The sequence below is a fragment of the Eleginops maclovinus genome, chromosome 1 (assembly GCF_036324505.1).
Source record: "Eleginops maclovinus isolate JMC-PN-2008 ecotype Puerto Natales chromosome 1, JC_Emac_rtc_rv5, whole genome shotgun sequence".
Classification (NCBI taxonomy): Eukaryota; Metazoa; Chordata; class Actinopteri; order Perciformes; family Eleginopidae; genus Eleginops; species Eleginops maclovinus.
In genome coordinates, this window is record NC_086349.1 from 7,183,152 (window position 1) to 7,203,397 (window position 20,246).

Genomic DNA, 20,246 nt, shown 5'->3' on the forward strand with positions numbered 1-20,246 from the left:
GGGATCCGGGGTTCTCCCGTCAGCGAGGTGAGGAGATAATGGAGGTGGCTTCCTGTTTCCTTCATTTTAAACATGCCCTGCTCCCTGTAGGGCTCAGAGTGATAACAGCTACAATGATAGATCGGACACTTTCCCTCTCATGAGGCTTTCAATTCCCTCATGCTTACACAACCTGCCTGGTGCCTCTGCCTGCCCTGTGGCCTTCACGCAGCCACACCTGCAGACACTGTTTCAGATGTGAGTAGGGAGGGTTCAACTCATTTTCAGTTTTAATATTTGTATTTAGTGCTTCTACTGGGATTTGTTTACTTGCTTCAATGTTCAAAACTTTTTTTCTCATACTGCCTGTGCTGCAGCACCTCTTTTCACCCTCTGTCTGAAATCAGAGCCCAGTCTGCTCTGACTGGTTAGCTGGCCAGCTCTGTTCTGACCAGTTCTGATGTCCCACCCCTAAGCCCATCACGTACAATGTGTTGCAGCACTAGCCAACAGAAGGGTGACTGATACTTGGTGATGTCACTATGTCGCAAAAGTAAACAAAGGAGTCCAATGGAGGTGTTTCAGGCAGGGGGGGAGAAACTCCCTACTACTTTAGCCTTTGAAGACCATTAACATGCACAAAAACCCACACTACATGGAAGGGAAGACCCAAAACAGCATATTAAGGCCCCATTAAAGGGTGAGTCTGGTTGCTTTTTAATAATATTTAAAAGTGAAAAGAAAAGACAATGCGTTATCCATCCCTCAAAACTTTTCTTCCCTGTTTGTGGCATTTGTTATAATTTTGTGCAGCTCCCTCTGAAGTCATAAAATGCATTAGTCGCATTTATGCAGAACTATTTCAAAGACCTGTGAACAGTCTTTGAAGTGTAAAATTGGTGGAGTTCCCCTTTAAAGTGAAAAGATTATCAAGCGTTTGATATATTCCAGATTTGATTTAGTGTGTACCAATAACATTTAATACCCAGCCCTTTGACTGCAACATTACAAAATGATTTCACAATAGTTGGGGTATTTTAAAGATGATTTTAATCAAGTTTCTCAAAACAATCCCTTTATCTGGGTCAACAACAGCCAAGTTAATCTGTATTAAAGTCACTTGCAGTGGTTGGAGAAATAAAAGGAATAGCAAGCCTTTCAATATGCATGTGCCTTCATATGAAACAAAGAGCATCAGCTGACTTTCCTGATGTAGAAGACCTGTCAGAGGTGTTGCTTGTTTTCTACACCTGCAGCAGCAGAGATGCCTCGTTGACATGTTCCCTTTGTACCTCGCTGCTTATCAGAGCCGTGCAGAGCGGGAAGGTTATCACAGCCGTATCTGATGGCTCTTTCTCTGGCACAATTGTCAGATTTTCCTTCCATGAATGGGCATGTTGGAGTCAGCGGTTCAATGAGCGCTCTGTGTGAGGGATGAGTCACATCAATCATTAGCTCATTAACTGACTGGCTGCTCTTCTGTCTCAGCAACAGAGCCAAACTCTTCCCTCAGCAGCCTGAGCACGTTGTCCGAGAACTCGTCTCTGGCCCTGCCCATTCCGCTCAGCTGGATTGGGTGGAGGTCGGGGTGGGGCGGGATGTAGGAGGACGGGCAGTGCAGCTCATTGAGAGTAAACCAGAAGGCATCCGGATCCACCTGGATTAAGTGCTGGAAAACGCTGTGGAGAGGAAAGAAAGATACAGGGGGAGAGGATTAGCTCTGGGCTGTATTCTGCTAAGGTTCATAATATCTAGGGAGGGGAAAAACACCTTCCTGTAATCCAAAGTGACAGACTGAGGCCAGCACAGCCGGTTAACTCGCTTCATTCCTACAATTTGACTACAGACTTCTTTAACTTATTTCCTTCAGGTGTGTTTTAACAATTCCATAAGGCATTTTCAAGACAAAAATGATAATAAAATCCATCTCTTCATAACCAAGGACATACTCAGAATGAATAGCCTATCAGGGCTGCTGTATAGCTCAATTGTTGGAACTTGCAGCCAATGTTCTGGGGCTTGGTCCCCAAGTGGTGCCCCAAATGGTGGGTTCGAAACCGGCCCAGGACTATTTGCCCCATGTTATCCCTTTTGTCTCCCTGTTTCAATTCTGTCTTTACAATACGTTTTAATAAAGCCAGACTGAAGCACCAGTCAATCCTAACAGTAAATACAGAGCTAAATCCCAGGTCAAAAGCACGCTAAAGGGTCTTGTTTCTCTCAGTGAGTGTGATGTTGTGATAAACGTTGGTTTTTCTTGTATTGTGTCTTAATATCTGTCCTTGTAAATAGAGCTGTGATGCAAGTGAAATGTCAGACTTGATCTGACCATTAAAGTAATATTGTATCGTATAAAGGCACTGGTTCCCACCCAAAAAACTTTTTTAAAAAAGAGTTGCTCATCTACTATTTTCTTTGTATAAATGTTGTATGACAGAAGAACCTTAACAACATCTGACTTTGATATTCATGAAACTTACAGCCACAGCTTTATTCTAGCTTAGCCATTGCCAGCAGCAGGCAAATGAATCAGGTTAGAATCTTAAACTGACCTCAGCCCAGTAACATGACTTTCAAAGTGCAGTCAACTAAACGCTGCTTATTAAGCTATGCTGTCATACAGCACAGTTCCAAGTAACAACAAATAGTTTTATGTATATTTAGCATCTTTAGCACTAAGGAAACTCACATAATCCGATAAACGGCTGATTTCAGCTTTTGCCTGCACTCTCGCTTTTTATAACAAAGAAACTCAACTGCATGTAAAAGAGAGATGAAAGTAAAAGCTAATTCACCGATCAGTCAATCAGACAACATCGTTGATTATCATTTAATAATAACGACTTCACCAAAGGTTCCGCATATTCTCTGTGCCGCCTTTTTTTATTTATTCCATGTTATTGATGGGCTATTGACATTGATGTGATCCAGAATTTCTGACAAAGCAAGTCATTTTGAGATTTAACTTTAGAAAAGTGTGACTTCACAAACCAAATGATCAGTGGATTTATCTAGAAAAGAAAATGCAGATTATCTGTTAATGAACAGCAGTTTAAGCAGCATCAACCATACTAACTTGCTGAGGGTGAGTTTTTCAGACAGTTATGACTAAGTGCCACTCAGCTAAATCAAATGTTAAACCATGGGGGTTTAACATTTGATTTTGCTGAGCACAGACCTGCACATGCAAGCAGGCAATACACATGTGCCGCGGGATTTGAACATGAATAAAAACATCATCTTTATGCCCTTTCTCATAAAATTCAGGAAGGACGTGATTCAATTATAAGGCTTCAATGATAGACTGTATTTTCGTTGTTGGAAATATATCGCTATTAGAAATCAGCATTAAGAATACCACCTACAAGCGTATGTGTAGCAGACAGGACACAGAAGGCGAACACAGCGACACTTCATGCATTTGTCGATGCTTTACCTTAGTGTGGAAAATTGACTTCAAGGCAATAGTTTAGATATGATCTAAACTAAGCTGAGATGTTAATATAAAGTGAAAACACAGCTGATTTCCCTTACCAGTTTGTCATTGATTCATCTAATACGACACCACACGTGTATTTATTTGATCTCCCCCAAAATACAAGTAAATATGAGGGGTTTTATAACTAGTGAGGAATCATAATTAACAGCAGATTTGTATTGTAATTAACATGATTACAATAGTTTTAGAATTTAGATTTTGAATTCTTTTTTATATGCAAAATCCTAACCAGTGAAGTAACTAGTGAATACAGCAGTTTTTATTACATTTAATAAAGTAAAAAAGGACAATATGAAGCAGGAGATATAGGGACGTAATAGCTCACCTTATAGCAGCCTCTTGCAGTCTAATTGGTTGTCTACAGCTGAGGTAGGGCAGGCAGGCCTCACAAACAGCATCCAGGTCTGCATCACCTAAACAAAAAACAACAATTACTACATCTCATCCTCCATATTGTCTTAGGAGCCAAATAGAAATGACATACATATTTATTTGTCTTCGCAGGACCATGAAAGTGTTATCATAATACATTTCAGTCAGAAAAAGAAACTAGCAGCCTATATTGATACACTTCCTGTGCCCAAAATTCCATGTTCCCAGCATACAGCGCTGTAAGACGGTAGTTTTGAAAGTGAAAAGAGGAAAAGATGAAAGAGGGACAAAAGAATTAGATCCTGCCTTGATTTTACCTTTTCTTACTCCTAATGAGCTGAGAAACTGCTGAGGAGGCTGAGGAAAGATTTCACAGCGGGCTTTTTCCACATCTCTGGATTTCACACATCCAGCCTGCCCCCTTTGAGGAGCGAAAATGGCCTCCTTTTCCACCATCCTTCATCTTTTTTCTTCACATCCTGCAGTTTTATGTAAACAGCCACCTTCTCTATATGTACCTTTTTATAGCTCCCTTCATCCACTTGACTCCCATCCTCTCCTTCATCTCCTCTTTCCATCTCTCTCTCCATCCTTTCCCAGCAGACATTTAGTGATTCCCTAAGCTGCAAACTGGGCTTCCTTTCAAGCCTCATTTCAATACACGTCTCTCTCCCTCTCTGCTTACTCCGTTTGCCAATTCAACCCACACTTGGCTTGAACCAGGCCTGTGCGCTGTGTGTCAAGAATAAAAGCAGCGGTTCACATTTCAGAGGTAAATGGGATTATTTAGCAACCGCTTTTCTTCCGTCGTCTTTCTGGTGTTGCACTCATAGCCTGTAGTGTTTTGTGGAATCAAGGTGAATGGAGGGAAGTGGGAAGAGAAAGAGGGACAGGTGTCAGGTAGGATTTGTGGTACACGGATAACAGGGTGGAATTGGAGCTGAAGCTAGAGCTGCTCCTGAAACACATTATTTGCTTCAGTCAATCTGTGTTTCTGTCTTCCTCTCTCTGTGACTGAGGCTGGGTAATTGGCTTGCTGCAGGCGTCCCTGAGGTAAGCTGTAGCCAAATCGGTATTCACACGAGTAAGGCTGCAGCCGCTGACTGCTACGCTCCTGCTCTTTCACATTCTCTCCTTCTCCAACTCCAAATGTCTCCCCTTCAGATATGAAGGGGGACAGTGTCAAGTGCCAGTCTGCAAAATCATGCAGAAGGATTTTTAAAAAGCATGGGCAAATCTTAAAAGCCACATGTTTTACTTATTGTCATTCCAGTCATAGGGAGGTTTTAACCAAAACATCTTAAAGGGGATTTCCCTTTCCTGTAGTGTGTTACATAGGTTTGTATGCATGTAAATGGTCTGCAAAGGCTAAAATGCCAAAGTTTCCTTCAGATGGAGTTTCATTCCCTTTGTTTACTTCCTCAACATAGTGACATCACTATCTATCGCTTCTATTGGCTAGCACTCAAAACATTTTAAACATGATAGGCTAAGGAACGGGCCATCTCTACGAGGACGACCAGTCACAACAGAGCCAGCCAGCTAACCAATCAGAGCAGATTGGGCTCTGGTTTCAGACAGATTTTAGTGAACCATTGAGCTCGAGAAGAGGGAACGTGGTAAAAATAATTTCCAGGTTTAGGACTCATTCCTGTCCCACTCTTAATTTCATAATAAATATATAACATTGAAACATCTTGCATGTCAAATACTAAACCTTAAGCATGCAATACAGCACAGTCTTTGACAACTCTGAGTCAGAAATTGTTTAGTATTGCAATCCAGACCTCAGCAAATACTTGGTGAGTACAAAGTTCTAATAACTGTACAAATGATAGCCTCATCCTTTAATAAGAAAATACATTCACTGGCCAATTTTGTCTCAAATTATGGTGACACAATTTATGGTTTCTGCAGTATATTCAACCAAATGATCAGTTGTCAAAATGAAATGTTATGAGAACTTAATAAAACATGCATCAACTCAAAATCTAATGAAATAATCAACAACCCCACCTGTTTACCCTGCTTCAGGAGATTATATGTATTGAGACTACAAGGTTCAAGGGCTTTATTGTCATATGCACAGATGCTACAGTGAAGCTTTTCATTGCCATATCTTCACTGTAGCATCTGTGCATATGACAATAAAGTCCTTGAACCTTGAACCTTGTAGTCTCAATACATATAGTCCCCTGAAGCAAGGATACCGTGCTAGCGCTTCTGAGGTCACTGCTTTAATAAATGCATTAAATCAAAATGGTTACTTGCATAGCGACACTATGTGCTTCAATGTTCAAGACAAAAATGGACCAAAGCAAGTCCCAGTTCTCTCCTCAATCACACTTGCATTTAAGGCAAATAGAAAGGAAACGGAAGCAAATAGAAAAGTAATGAAGGAGGGTTAGTAGAGCAGGAGAGTTGGTAACTTAAAATAAGTAAAATAAAACCAGTTTTCACTGACATTTTTATTCCCACAAATTCCTGCTTCTGGAGGATTTTTTTAAATACATAACCATTTTAATGCAGTTAACATAAAGCAAATCCCTTTAGATTTTTGCATATCTTTCAGAATTAAATATTTGTTCACTTTTAAAGCAAAAATAATGAGCCCTATGAATCAGAGCTGTGTCAAACCATTGTGTGTTGACTTATTGCTGCTACACCCCATAAAGCACTTCTGCATTCTATTTGTGCTTGGAAATAGACGTGTTTGTAATCACCAACCAATTAATAAACAGGCTTCTTATCACTGATTGCAAACCACCACTTCTTACTAGAATTAATGAACATGTCATGTTCATTACATAGTTTGAAAAACACTTCTGTAATCAAACCTGCACACATAAAAAGAGACACCAAACTGGCATCACTCAGTCATTCCGGGTTTAGGTTGCTTAGATTTTCCAACACCGCTGTGTGACAGGGACATGGCTGCTTAAAGAACACAACGATCCATGAAAAATTAAACGAGCAGCTCATTATTATATCATTGGTAGCATGCTGTCAACGATCCCCCAGGCCACTTTTGGCTGAACACTTTCAGACCTGGAGCTATGGCATGCACAATTGTAAAAAAAAAAGCATACTGCATTTTTGAGGTAATTCATTATATTTCCAAAGCCCTGTAGTTTCTCGATTTGCTGATTGCTGTGCAGATTTGACAGCCTGATTGTGGTGAAATGGAGCTTGAGGGAGAGAAGCTGCCTGCAGCACTTATCGTGAGTGCAGCTAAGGATTCTGTAGCATCCTGCTAGCCCAGTGATATATGTTGAATTAAAGCCCTGCAACAGCTGGAGGCCCTTCTTAGTCAGGAAAGTAGTACTGTATATTATATACCTGAGTGAAAAGGACATAAGTGTTGAAGAGTGTAAGGCAAGGGGCATGCTGGGTGGTGTTGGGAATAAAACATCAGAAAGTGCGTTGACTGTCATAAAAAAAAACACTTCCTTGTTCCAAATAGAAACCCATACCAAAAAACCATTATGGTATGAATATAAGAGGGTCAGCAACTTAAGTTATGTATCTCACAGTTTAAAAACTGGATCACTTCTTCAGAGAAAAACAAAGCAGGAAAATGGAGGTACACAAACTGCTCCCACAATACTCCTGACTTATTGTTACTGTTAAACAGGACTGCCACCTGGTGGTAAAACAAGTCGCTGTGTCTTGGGTGCAAGATTCTTTGACAGAATCCCAGAAATGGCTTTAGTGGCAGGGAGCCCACATGTTTTAACTTCTCAATAAAACAAACATGTATTTTAAAAAGGTACAACTAATAGTCCGCCAAGTTGTTTCTATTTCTTTTTGTTTAAGAGCTTCTAAAAGTATTTCCATGACGATAAAGAACTCATGAAAAGGTTGGCTGATATAATAACCACATGCATGAACAGAGAGCCAAACAACAACCTGGGCCTGTTTGTCAGAAATAATATATAGCCTCTTTAAATCTCAAATAGTCTTCTTTTTATTCTTTTACATTTATTTTCATTCATTATTTCTTTTCAGGTTAAAAAAGAAAGGTTATTAGTAAATACAACTGCTTCAAACCTTTTTGTGTTGTAGGCAAATTTGGTAAATTATTTACCCCTAATCAAGCATTTAGGCTTCCTTTACTGACCGTATCTTGCTTAATATTTGGAATCATTTCTTTAATAAAAAAGTATAATATTCAATTTGTTAAGTGTATAGTTGTTTTAGTAATGCTGCCAACAGGATGAGATCAGCATGAACCTTTATGATTGAAGATTATGGCTTGTAATGGCTTGAAAAAACAATTACAATTTCATTTCGGTTATTATTAGAGCTTAAATTATGTCAGAGCCTAACGATTCTTATTCAAAATATTATGAAATATTATACGTTGAGGGTAGGTTCCAGTTATCTATCTGAATATGTTGTTGCTGTAATTGCCATAATGTTGCACCAACTTTCATCAAGATAAATACTATATCAAGGCTAAAATAACCATGATTAAGTGACCACTGTTTACCTATTACAATACAATGTACAGGAGGATAGCATATGGTGTTTCTTGGAAAACCTGTGTGTGTGTGTGTGTGTGTGTGTGTGTGTGTGTGTGTGTGTGTGTGTGTGTGTGTGTGTGTGTGTGTGTGTGTGTGTGTGTGTGTGTGTGTGTGTGTGTGTGTGTGTGTGTATGTGCGTGTTCATTCTTTTACCCAGATCCAGCCTCTGGCACAGTGAGCCCATGCCCTGCAGCACAGCCAGCTGCAGCTTGTAGGCCAGAGTGTGTGTGTAGACGGGCCCGGCCTTGGCGCTGATTGGAGCCTGCCGCACCAGTGAGGAGCTCAGTTTGGGCAGAACCTCTTTAGAGACCCTCTTCCTCAGGAAGTCGCCACATGTTTCACCCAGTGTGCAAAGCACCTGGCAGGGAGAAAATAAGTACGCACATAAAATGGGATAAAATGTCAAAGCAGTGTGTCCTTTGTTGAGAGATCTGACAGATATATTATTCTAAACCAGATCTGGATCAGCCAGAGTGTTTACAGAAACATGGAAGGAACCCAAAAGCTTAAGTTATTTAATGAAAAGCTATAGATGTCTGATGTTGTCAATTCATCAGTGAAAACATGAAAAAAAAAAGATAAAAACTGTCAAACTTCAGACAGGTTTTGACAAGTAGACTAATTCCCAATTACAGTACAATCAATTGATACCTGTTCTAAGCGAAATTATCACAAATAAGTGTGATCTTTAACAAAAAGGGAGCTCTTTGATTCTCTAAAATACACAAATAAACAGTCAGCTCTTGGGAAAAAAATCCAACAAAAAAATCATGTTCCTGTTTAAAATGTTTTAAATGAGATTTATGTATATTGATTATGTTTAACAGTTTTCAGGAAAAAAAACATTATTTACACATGATTACAACTAAGTCAAGTGGTGCTTGTTTTACATACCCTGAAAGCTCGGAGGACCGCTAAAGGGTCATCGGCTGTGAGTCTCTGCAGGAGGGGGGGCCAGCAGCGATGGGCCATTGGCAGCAATTCATTTTCCTTCTCACTGAGAACACCCACACACAGCTCCAGCACGTCCAATACCTTAGGACAAAGACATGCAGTATAAAGTGTATATTTTAAGTGTTTAAACTGTATCAAAACACATACAGTGGGGCAAAAAAGTATTTAGTCAGCCACCAATTGTGCAAGTTCTCCCATTTAAAAAGATGAGAGAGGCCTGTAATTTTCATCATAGGTATACCTCAACTATGAGAGACAGAATGAGAAAAAAAAATCCAGGAAATCACATTGTAGGATTTTTAATGAATTAATTTTCAAATTATTGTGGAAAATAAGTATTTGGTCAATAACAAAAGTTCATCTCAATACTTTGTTATATACCCTTTCTTGGCAATGACAAAGGTCAAATGTTTTTCTGTAAGTCTTCACAAGGTTTCCACACACTGTTGCTGGTATTTTGGCCCATTCCTCCATGCAGATCTCCTCTAAAGCAGTGATGTTTTGGGGCTGTCGCTGGGCAACACGGACTTTCAACTCCCTCCAAAGATTTTCTATGGGGTTGAGATCTGGAGACTGGCTAGGCCACTCCAGGACCTTGAAATGCTTCTTACGAAGCCACTCTTTCGTTGCCCTGGCGGTGTGTTTGGGATCATGGTCATGCTGAAAGACCCAGCCACGCTTCATCTTCAGTGCCCTTGCTGATGGAAGGAGGTTTTCACTCAAAATCTCACGATACATGGCCCCATTCATTCTTTCCTTTACACGGATCAGTCGTCCTGGTCCCTTTGCAGAAAAACAGCCCCAAAGCATGATGTTTCCACCCCCATGCTTCACAGTAGGTATGGTGTTCTTTGGATGCAACTCTGCATTCTTTCTCCTCGAGTTGACTTTTTACCAAAAAGTTCTATTTTGGTTTCATCTGACCATATGACATTCTCCCAATCCTCTTCTGGATCATCCAAATGCCCTCTAGCAAACTTCAGATGGGCCTGGACATGTACTGGCTTAAGCAGGGGGACACGTCTGGAACTGCAGGATTTAAGTCCCTGGCGGCGTAGTGTGTTACTGATGGTAGCCTCTGTTACTTTGGTCCCAGCTCTCTACAGGTCATTCACTAGGTCCCCCCGTGTGGTTCTGGGATTTTTGCTCACCGTTCTTGTGATCATTTTGACCCCACGGGGTGAGATCTTGCGTGGAGCCCCAGATCGAGGGAGATTAGCAGTGGTCTTGTATGTCTTCCATTTTCTAATAATTGCTCCCACAGTTGATTTCTTCACACCAAGCTGCTTACCTATTGCAGATTCAGTTTTCCCAGCCTGGTGCAGGTCTACAATTTTGTCTCTGGTCTCCTTTGACAGCTCTTTGGTCTTGGCCATAGTGGAGTTTGGAGTATGAGTGTTTGAGGTTGTGGACAGGTGTCTTTTATACTGATAACGAGTTCAAAAAGGTGCCATTAATACAGGTAACGAGTGGAGGACAGAGGAGCCTCTTAAAGAAGAAGTTACAGGTCTGTGAGAGCCAGAAATCTTGCTTGTTTGTAGGTGACCAAATACTTATTTTACCGAGGAATTCACCAATTAATTCATTAAAAATCCTACAATGTGATTTCCTGGATTTTTTTTTCTCATTCTGTCTCTCATAGTTGAGGTATACCTATGATGACAATTACAGGCCTCTCTCATCTTTTTAAATGGGAGAACTTGCACAATTGGTGGCTGACTAAATACTTTTTTGCCCCACTGTATATGTGTACAGGTAGCTTTAAGGTCATTTGACCTCTAGAGGCCATATGGAGGTCCAAAGCTTGTGGGAAACAATATTTTCCTACAGCTACTTTCTACTTGGGGTTTTTTGGGGGGGGGGTTTGTGTCTATATTCTTACTTTATACTGATTGATTTGTTAATGTTACATTTGGTAGTTGTCCTGGGGAGGTTTTTTTTCATCCAACTATCCATCCATCCATCCAGCCATCTTCTCCCACTTTTCCGTCAGGGTCGCGGAGGTAACAGCTCCAGCAGAGAGCCCCAAACTTCTCTTTCCCTGGCCACCTCAACCAGCTCGATTGGGGGATTCCAAGACGCTCCCAGGCCAGCTAAGGGATATAATCCCTCCACCTGGTCCTAGGTCTACCCCTCGGTCTCTTCCCAGCTGGACCTAGGGAGGCGCCCAGGTGGCATCCTCACTAGGTGCCCGAACCACCTCAACTGGCTCCTTTCAACGCGAAGGAGCAGCGGTTCTACTCCGAGTCCCTCCCGGATGACAGAACTTCTCACCTTATCCCTAAGGGAGATGCCAGCCACCCTGCGGAGAAATCCCATTTTTGCCGCTTGTATCCGCGATACCGCGGGTAGGAACGAAGATGGCCCGGTAGACAGAGAGCTTTGCCTTCTGGCTCAGCTCTCTTTTCGTCACAAGGGCGCGGTAAAGCGACTGCAGTACCGCTCCCGCTGCTCCGATTCTCCGGCCCATCTCACGCTCCATTGTTCCCTCACTCGAGAACAAGACCCCGAGATACTTGAACTCCTTCACTTGGGGTAAGGCTTCATTCCCTACCTGGAGTGGACAGTCCATCGGTTTCCTGCTGAGAACCATGGCCTCAGATTTGGAGGTGCTGATCCTCATCCCAGCCGCTTCACACTCGGCTGCGAACCGATCCAGTGAGTGCTGAAGGTCACAGACCGATGAAGCCATTAGGACCACATCATCTGCAAAAAGCAGAGGTGCAATCCTAGCCCACCGAACTGCAGACACCCTCCCCCATGACTACGCCTCGAAATCCTGTCCATGAATATCACAAACAGGATTGGTGACAAAGCGCAGCCCTGGCGGAGGCCAACCCTCACCGGAAATCGGTCCGACGTGCTACCGAGGACCCGGACACAGCTCTCGCTTTGAGAGTACAGAGATTGGATGGCCCTGAGTAGAGACTCCCTCACCCCATACTCCCGCAGCACCTCCCACAGTATCTCCCTGGGAACCCGGTCATACGCCTTCTCCAAATCCACAAAGCACATGTAGACCGGATGAGCGTACTCCGAGGCCCGCTCCAGGATCCTTGCGAGAGTGAAAAGCTGGTCCGTCGTTCCAAGAGCAGGACGAAAACTGCATTGTTCCTCTTCAATCTGAGGTTCGACAATCAGGCCGGACCCTCCTTTCCAGCACCTTAGAGTAAACTTTCCCGGGGAGGCTGAGTAATGTGATGCCTCTGTAATTGGCAAACACCCTCTGATCCCCCTTTTTAAAAAGAGGAACCACCATCCCGGTCTGCCACTCCTTCGGTACTGTTTCCTACTTCCATGCAATGTTGATGAGACGTATCAACCATGACAGTTCCTCAACACCCAGAGCCTTCAGCATTTCTGGGCGGATCTCATCCACCCCAGGGGCTTTACCACTGTGGAGCTGGAGTTGATCCCCCTTCATACTCCAGCTCCACCTCTAACATAGAGGGCGGAGTTGTCGGATTCAGGAGTTCCTCAAAGTGTTCCTTCCACCGCGCTAACACACTATCAGTTGAGGTCAACAGCGTCCCATCCTTACTGTACACAGCCTGGATGGTTCCCAGCTTCCCCCTCCTGAGGTGTCGGACGGTTTTCTAGAACAACTTTGGTGCCGACCGAAAGTCCTTCTACATGGCTTCTCCGAACTTCTCCCACACCCGCTGCTTTGCCTCGGCCACGGCTGAGGCTGCTGCCCTGAGGGCCCGTCGATACCTTGCAACTGCATCAGGAGTACCCAGGGATAACATATCCCCGAAGGCCCCCTTCTTCAGTCGGGCGGCTTCCCTGACCACCGGTGTCCACCAGGAGGTTCGAGGGTTACCGCCCATTGAGGCACCTAAGACCTTGAGACCACAGCTCCCCGCCGCAGCTTCGGCAATGGAGGTTTTGAACACCGCCCACTCTGGTTCAATGTCCCCAGCCTCCACAGGGATGCCTGAAAAGCTCCGCCGGAGGTGTGAGTTGAAGGCATCCTGGACTTGGGACTCCTCCAGACGTTCCCAGTTCACCCGCACTACACGTTTGGCCTTACCAGGTCGGTCCAGAGGCTTCTCCTGCCACTCGACCCAACTCACCACCAGATGGTGATCAGTTGACAACTCCGCCCCTCTCTTCACCCGAGTGTCCAAAACATGCGACCTCAGGTCCGATGATACGATAACAAAATCGATCATGGACCTTCTGCCTAGGGTGCTCTGCTACCACGTACACTTATGAGCATCCTTATGTTCGAACATGGTGATTGTTATGGCCAATCCATGAGTAGCACTGAAGTCGAGTAACAAACCACCACTACGGTTCATATCGAGGGGGCCGTTCCTCCCAATCACGCCCCTCCAAGTGTCTCCATCATTGCCCACGTGTGCGTTGAAGTCTCCCAGCAAGACTAAGGAGTCCCCTTCAGGAGCCCCATACAGGACTTCTTTCAGGGTCTCCAAGAAGGCCGAATACTCTGAACTGCTGTTTGGTGCATAAACACACACAACAGTCAGAGTTTTCCCCCCCATGACCCGCAGGCATAGGGAGGCGACCCTCTCGTCCACTGGGGTAAACTCCAACAAAGCGGCACTCAACCGGGGGCTTGTGAGTATCCCCACACCCGCTCGGCGCCTCACACCTTGGGCAACTCCGGAGAAGTATAGAGTCCAACCCCTATCCAGAAGTAAGGTTCCAGAGCCGACGCTGTGCGTAGAGGTGAGCCCCACCAGATCCAACTGGTAACGCTCCACCTCCCGCACAAGCTCCGGCTCCTTCCCCCCCAGGGAGGTGACATTCCACGCCCCCAAAGCCAGCTTCTGTCGCCTGAGTCTGGTCCGTCGAGACCCTCTGCTTTCACTGCCACCATTCTGGCAGCGCACCCGACCCCATCGCTGTTTCCCGTAGGTGGTGGGCCCGCGGGACGGGGAAGCGGAGGTGTTGCCCACGTTGCTCTTACTACGGTCAAAGCACCCGGCTCGGGCCGGGTATCCTCACTTTCATGTTGTTTGTCATGAGGTCTTTTGAACCAATCTTAGTCTGGCCCCTTACCTGAGACCAATTTGCCATGGGAGACCCTACCAGGAACACAAGGTTCCAGACAACACAGCCCCCAGCTTCATCGGGGCACACAAACCTCTCCACCACGATAAGGTGCTGGTTCTCGGAAAGGCCGACTGGAATATCCAACTAATTCAATATTAATAACAGCATTTGGAAGGATTGAAATTTGGTTCATATGTTAAATGGTCCTGCACAACGAACCCAATGTCTTCAGTTATCCACTGGCTCTCTCATGAGGTTGACATTTCTGGTTTTGAGAGACATTTCTTGTGATTATTTGCCTCTAATTCCATCATCAGGTTGATATTTTATACTACCAAAACAATTGTTTATGAACAAATACGTATACAACTAATGATCAGCTTCAGAGTTACTTTACGCTTAAAGGTTATTAGCAGAGTTTAGCATGCTATACGCTAAATTAAGATGTTTAACTTGAGATGGCTGTCTTATTTTTGCTTAAAATTAGCATGACAGATAAGCAAAATCATTGTGAACATGCTAATATTAGCATTTAGCTGACGTTCTGCATCATAGAGCTGCTACCACAACGGTCAACTTTACAACAGTTAGCTTGTTAGCTCCATAGATATTTCCGTTGATCTAACTATTGCTGTCATGGAACTCAATCTTGAACAGCCTGCATAACGAAGGCCTTTTCCTACAGCTTCTATGGCTTGGATCTAGAGTAAACATATTAGATGGATGTCCAACCACAATAAGACATTATGAATTGAGCGATTAATTATTAACCAAATACTGCATTTGCTAGACAATATAACCATCATATCAGTGCATCGTCATGATGGTATCATTTTTCAACACAACAGCATGTTTATTTATACAATATCTACAGGTTCCTTTACACGGTAAACAATCCTCTCTAGGAGTATTATCATCAAACCCCTTCTCACTGAATGTCATAACAAACAGTACCTTGAGCCTGAGCCTGAGACTGGGGTCGGACAGCAGATGAATGCAGCGCTCCATTACATCTTTAGTGATGCTGAGGTGGAGGGGGAGCTCTGCTTTCACATCAGGACCACCGATATCGTCACACTCCATGGGAGGGGGCACCTCTGGAGAGACAGTGATTGTCAGATGGATCATGTGTGAGTGTTTTAAAGTCATAAGCAGTATTTAAGTGATTGTAATTCAAACAACTGATACATTCCATCTAACATAACCTATACTTTATAAGAAATAGAACTTCCTATTTATTCCATACAGACACCATACTGTGTTACCGTTAACATCTTCGAGGTCTTCCTCTATTCCAATGCCCTCTGCCAGCTCTTTCTCTTTCTGGTGATCCAGCAAGAATTGTTGGATGTTGAAGAGTTCTTCCTGAGGCAGGTTCTGCTTGGGTCTGACATAGTTACTGGTCCTACTAAAATTGGAGGGAAACCACCTTGCTAAAGGAAAAGGGACAACAAGAGTGGGTTGGGTTAGTGGATGGTGAGGTCAGGACAGAAAAGTGGTAATAAGCAAGATCTTTTTTTTCTTTGAATTCTTCTTAAATGGCTTCTTCTCAGAGATCACCCATTATCATTGGCTTGTTCACCCCTGTCCCATGTGATAAATGATTTGACATGTAATGGAAATCGACGTATTGAAGCTTTGATAAAGTGTCATCCTAATGGAATATCACTTCTAATGGTTTTCTAAAGTGACAGATGCTTTGACCATAGTAAGAGTAACAGAGTTTTTGAGAAAACAAATGTTTTGCTGATTAGGAAGAATTGTTTTCTTAGCACAGGAGGAAAATGGTAGGAAGTCTTTTACGACATCATTTGGAGTTTCTCTGCTGAGTATATTATCTTGGGTTTTATAGTTATTTATTACATGGCTTGGTTGAATACTCGATTCTGATTGGTCAATTTGGAAATTCAGAGGTCGTGCAGTCATACCAATACGCAGTTGCCAAAAAAACTGATAAGTCTGAGACTCAGCCAGAAAACCTTGTTGGAATATTTTCATTTTTATATTTATTTTAAAAAAAGCGTAATCAAAGGAAAGATATAAAAAGACACAAAGAACAGGAGGTCACATAAATCAACAGAAGGAGACCGACTGCATTGGTTGCCTAAATCATCCTTCCTCTAGACCAGAGGTTCTCAATTGTTTTTCAGCCAAGGACCCCTTACAAGATAGAGAGTACACCAAGGACCCCCTCATTCTGATTTGTGATTTTGGGCTATATGAATAAAATTTGACTTGACTTGACATGTATGTCCCTCGGAATAATCTGACGTAGCCTATTTTTTAGACTTCTATAGTCTTAGTTATGTGAAAGAACAACACAAGAGAAATGTATTAGAAAGATATTAGATATGTATTAAAAATATTTGCACCATCTCAACACAGAATACCCATAAAACAATCAATCAATTAGCTGCAAATAACACTGTACCTAAACACAATATCAAAGGGAAATCAAGAGTGAGAGAGAATGTAACACATCAAGTGTTTCACTCTTAGTTCAAATTAAATGATTTATAAAAGTCTAATCACAAAATAAATGCAGGCTATAAACAATTGAACACATGCCTGCATTGCAACATATATCAAGTAAATTGCAAAACAACTGCAACTGCATTGCTACAATCCCAAACCACCACTTGTAATGGCAGCAAGCTCTGGACACTATTGGAGCGATGCAAGGAAGTCCATGAAGCTGATTGCTTCTCTCTCCAACTGAAGACACACATATCAAACTAAATCAATAAATGCAACACATCTGACATTTCTGTTGCTCACACACACACACACACACACACACACACACACACACACACACACACACACACACACACACACACACACACACACACACACACACACACACACACACACACACACACACACACACACACACACACACACACACACACACACACACACACACACACACACACACACACACACACACACACACACACACACACACACACACACACACACACACACACACACACACACAATTGACATTTTTCACACGCTCTCAGCCACAAGTCCATTTTCTCATGCAGTGAAAAACAAATTCATAACTGATAATGTCTTGGCGTGAAAAGAGGACACTACTGCACATTGCGCAACAGCAGCACCAGGCAGCAGACCATCTGAATAGCGAGAAATATACACAAATGTATTATATTGTAATTTATTCCCATGCATGTTGCTCAAATTAATCTCAGTCAGTCTCACTTCTGCGTCCCTCCCTCTCCTCTCGTGCCATGCGCACCAGGCAGGAGTGAGAGTGAGTTACCATGGTTACGGGGACGCTCTGTGTCTCTGTCGCTCTGAAACTTCTCGCGATTCCCAATAATACGTTTTTAGTAATATAACATCCTTTTACAGTTTTGGTTAACATCATACAGGGTTAATGTCTCTTGATTAAATCCAAAGAGGTTAGGCAAGGTGGTGTAGACACACAGAGACAGAGAGACAGAGAGAGACAGAGAGAGACAGAGAGACAGAGAGAGACAGAGAGAGACAGAGAGAGCGCGCGCTCTTACTATTAATGTGAGATATGGGCCCGTCTCTCGCTGCACAACTTCTCCATCCTTGGAGAAGTAGATGAGAGGCATACACGTAGGTTGTTCTCCACTTCCATCCGAGCCCTTTACTTGGTCTTCATGGAGGTCAGCGCTGAGAATGATATCTCGCACAGGTATGTGGTTGGAAAGGGGAGCAACACCCGCATGGCAACAGCAGCGATTTCTGGATACTCCTGTTCAACCGAAGGCCAAAAGTCCACATGCCCCCCTTGGCCAAACTGGATTCTCAGCTTCCCGTCACATGCCAGGTCCAGCAGCTCTGCTTTTCCACTGAGACCGGTGTCATCGTCAGTGAAATAGTAATTGAAATAGTCACCAAGGGAGGCAAGATGCGAACCGATTGTATTTTTCACAATCTCAGCTGGTATTTGGTTTGTGTCCAAAAACTCTTGTGAGTTGGGGGAACATGTCTGTAATGCCATTTTGCACCCGCCTTCTCCAGATCGCTGTTTTGGCATGGAATGCCTTGATTTTGTTGCTTACCTCCAGGATAGAGGCATATCTGTCTTGAACGGACAAACTGAGATCGTTTAATAAGTTGAACACATCTGCGAGGTAGGCGAGCTGTGCGATCCATTCGGGGTCCGAGAACGAGCGCTGCAGTGGTTGGCTTGTCATTCTGGATGAACTCACACAGCTCTGATCGCAGTTCGTACACCCGCTGTAGCACTTTTCCACGGGAGAGCCAACGCACCTCTGAATGGAACAGCAGGGTGTCCTGTCCAGCGCCCATCTCCCTGCAGAGCTGGCCGAATAAACGGGACTGCAGTGGCTTACACTTGATGTGTTTGACCATAGATACCACCATGCTGAGAAGGGAGTGTAGCTCAGGACTCAATGATTTTGAAGCCAGAGCCTGCCTGTGCAGCATGCAGTGGGTAGCTATCATCATTGGATTATGCTCCTTGGCACGAGCAACCACCCCACTCTTGCGTCCGGTCATGGCAGCTGCCCCATCCGTGCAAATTGCAATGCAATTCTCCCAACTCACATTGCCAGTCTCCATGAACATACAGTGGGGCAAAAAAGTATTTAGTCAGCCACCAATTGTGCAAGTTCTCCCATTTAAAAAGATGAGAGAGGCCTGTAATTTTCATCATAGGTATACTTCAACTATGAGAGACAGAATGGGGGAAACAATCCAGGAAATCACATTGTAGGATTTTTAATGAATTAATTATAAATTCCTCGGTAAAATAAGTATTTGGTCACCTACAAACAAGCAAGATTTCTGGTTCTCACAGACCTGTAACTTCTTCTTTAAGAGGCTCCTCTGTCCTCCACTCGTTACCTGTATTAATGGCACCTTTTTGAACTCGTTATCAGTATAAAAGACACCTGTCCACAACCTCAAACAGTCATACTCCGAACTCCACTATGGCCAAGACCAAAGAGCTGTCAAAGGAGACCAGAGACAAAATTGTAGACCTGCACCAGGCTGGGAAAACTGAATCTGCAATAGGTAAGCAGCTTGGTGTGAAGAAATCAACTGTGGGAGCAATTATTAGAAAATGGAAGACATACAAGACCACTGCTAATCTCCCTCCATCTGGGGCTCCACGCAAGATCTCACCCCGTGGGGTCAAAATGATCACAAGAACGGTGAGCAAAAATCCCAGAACCACACGGGGGGACCTAGTGAATGACCTGCAGAGAGCTGGGACCAAAGTAACAGAGGCTACCATCAGTAACACACTACGCCGCCAGGGACTTAAATCCTGCAGTTCCAGACGTGTCCCCCTGCTTAAGCCAGTACATGTCCAGGCCCGTCTGAAGTTTGCTAGAGGGCATTTGGATGATCCAGAAGAGGATTGGGAGAATGTCATATGGTCAGATGAAACCAAAATAGAACTTTTTGGTAAAAACTCAACTCGTCGTGTTTGGAGGAGAAAGAATGCAGAGTTGCATCCAAAGAACACCATACCTACTGTGAAGCATGGGGGTGGAAACATCATGCTTTGGGGCTGTTTTTCTGCAAAGGGACCAGGACGACTGATCCGTGTAAAGGAAAGAATGAATGGGGCCATGTATCGTGAGATTTTGAGTGAAAACCTCCTTCCATCAGCAAGGGCACTGAAGATGAAGCGTGGCTGGGTCTTTCAGCATGACATTGATCCCAAACACACCGCCAGGGCAACGAAGGAGTGGCTTCGTAAGAAGCATTTCAAGGTCCTGGAGTGGCCTAGCCAGTCTCCAGATCTCAACCCCATAGAAAATCTTTGGAGGGAGTTGAAAGTCCGTGTTGCCCAGCGACAGCCCCAAAACATCACTGCTTTAGAGGAGATCTGCATGGAGGAATGGGCCAAAATACCAGCA

At 43.6% G+C, this 20,246-nt stretch overlaps 1 protein-coding gene across 1 annotated transcript in view; it reads right to left on the reverse strand.

Moving 5' to 3' along the window:
• Positions 1–1,011: 1,011 nt before the first annotated feature.
• tti1 (TELO2 interacting protein 1) overlaps positions 1,012–20,246 on the reverse strand; it is a 34,910-nt gene continuing 15,675 nt past the window's right edge. The window contains exons 9-14 of the mRNA XM_063891646.1: positions 15,618–15,785; positions 15,307–15,449; positions 9,271–9,411; positions 8,530–8,734; positions 3,804–3,891; positions 1,012–1,658 (exon numbers count right to left, since the gene is read on the reverse strand). Of these exons, the coding sequence (XP_063747716.1) occupies positions 1,439–1,658; positions 3,804–3,891; positions 8,530–8,734; positions 9,271–9,411; positions 15,307–15,449; positions 15,618–15,785 (965 nt within the window). The 3' untranslated portion in view covers positions 1,012–1,438. The remainder of the gene's footprint in view (positions 1,659–3,803; positions 3,892–8,529; positions 8,735–9,270; positions 9,412–15,306; positions 15,450–15,617; positions 15,786–20,246) is intronic.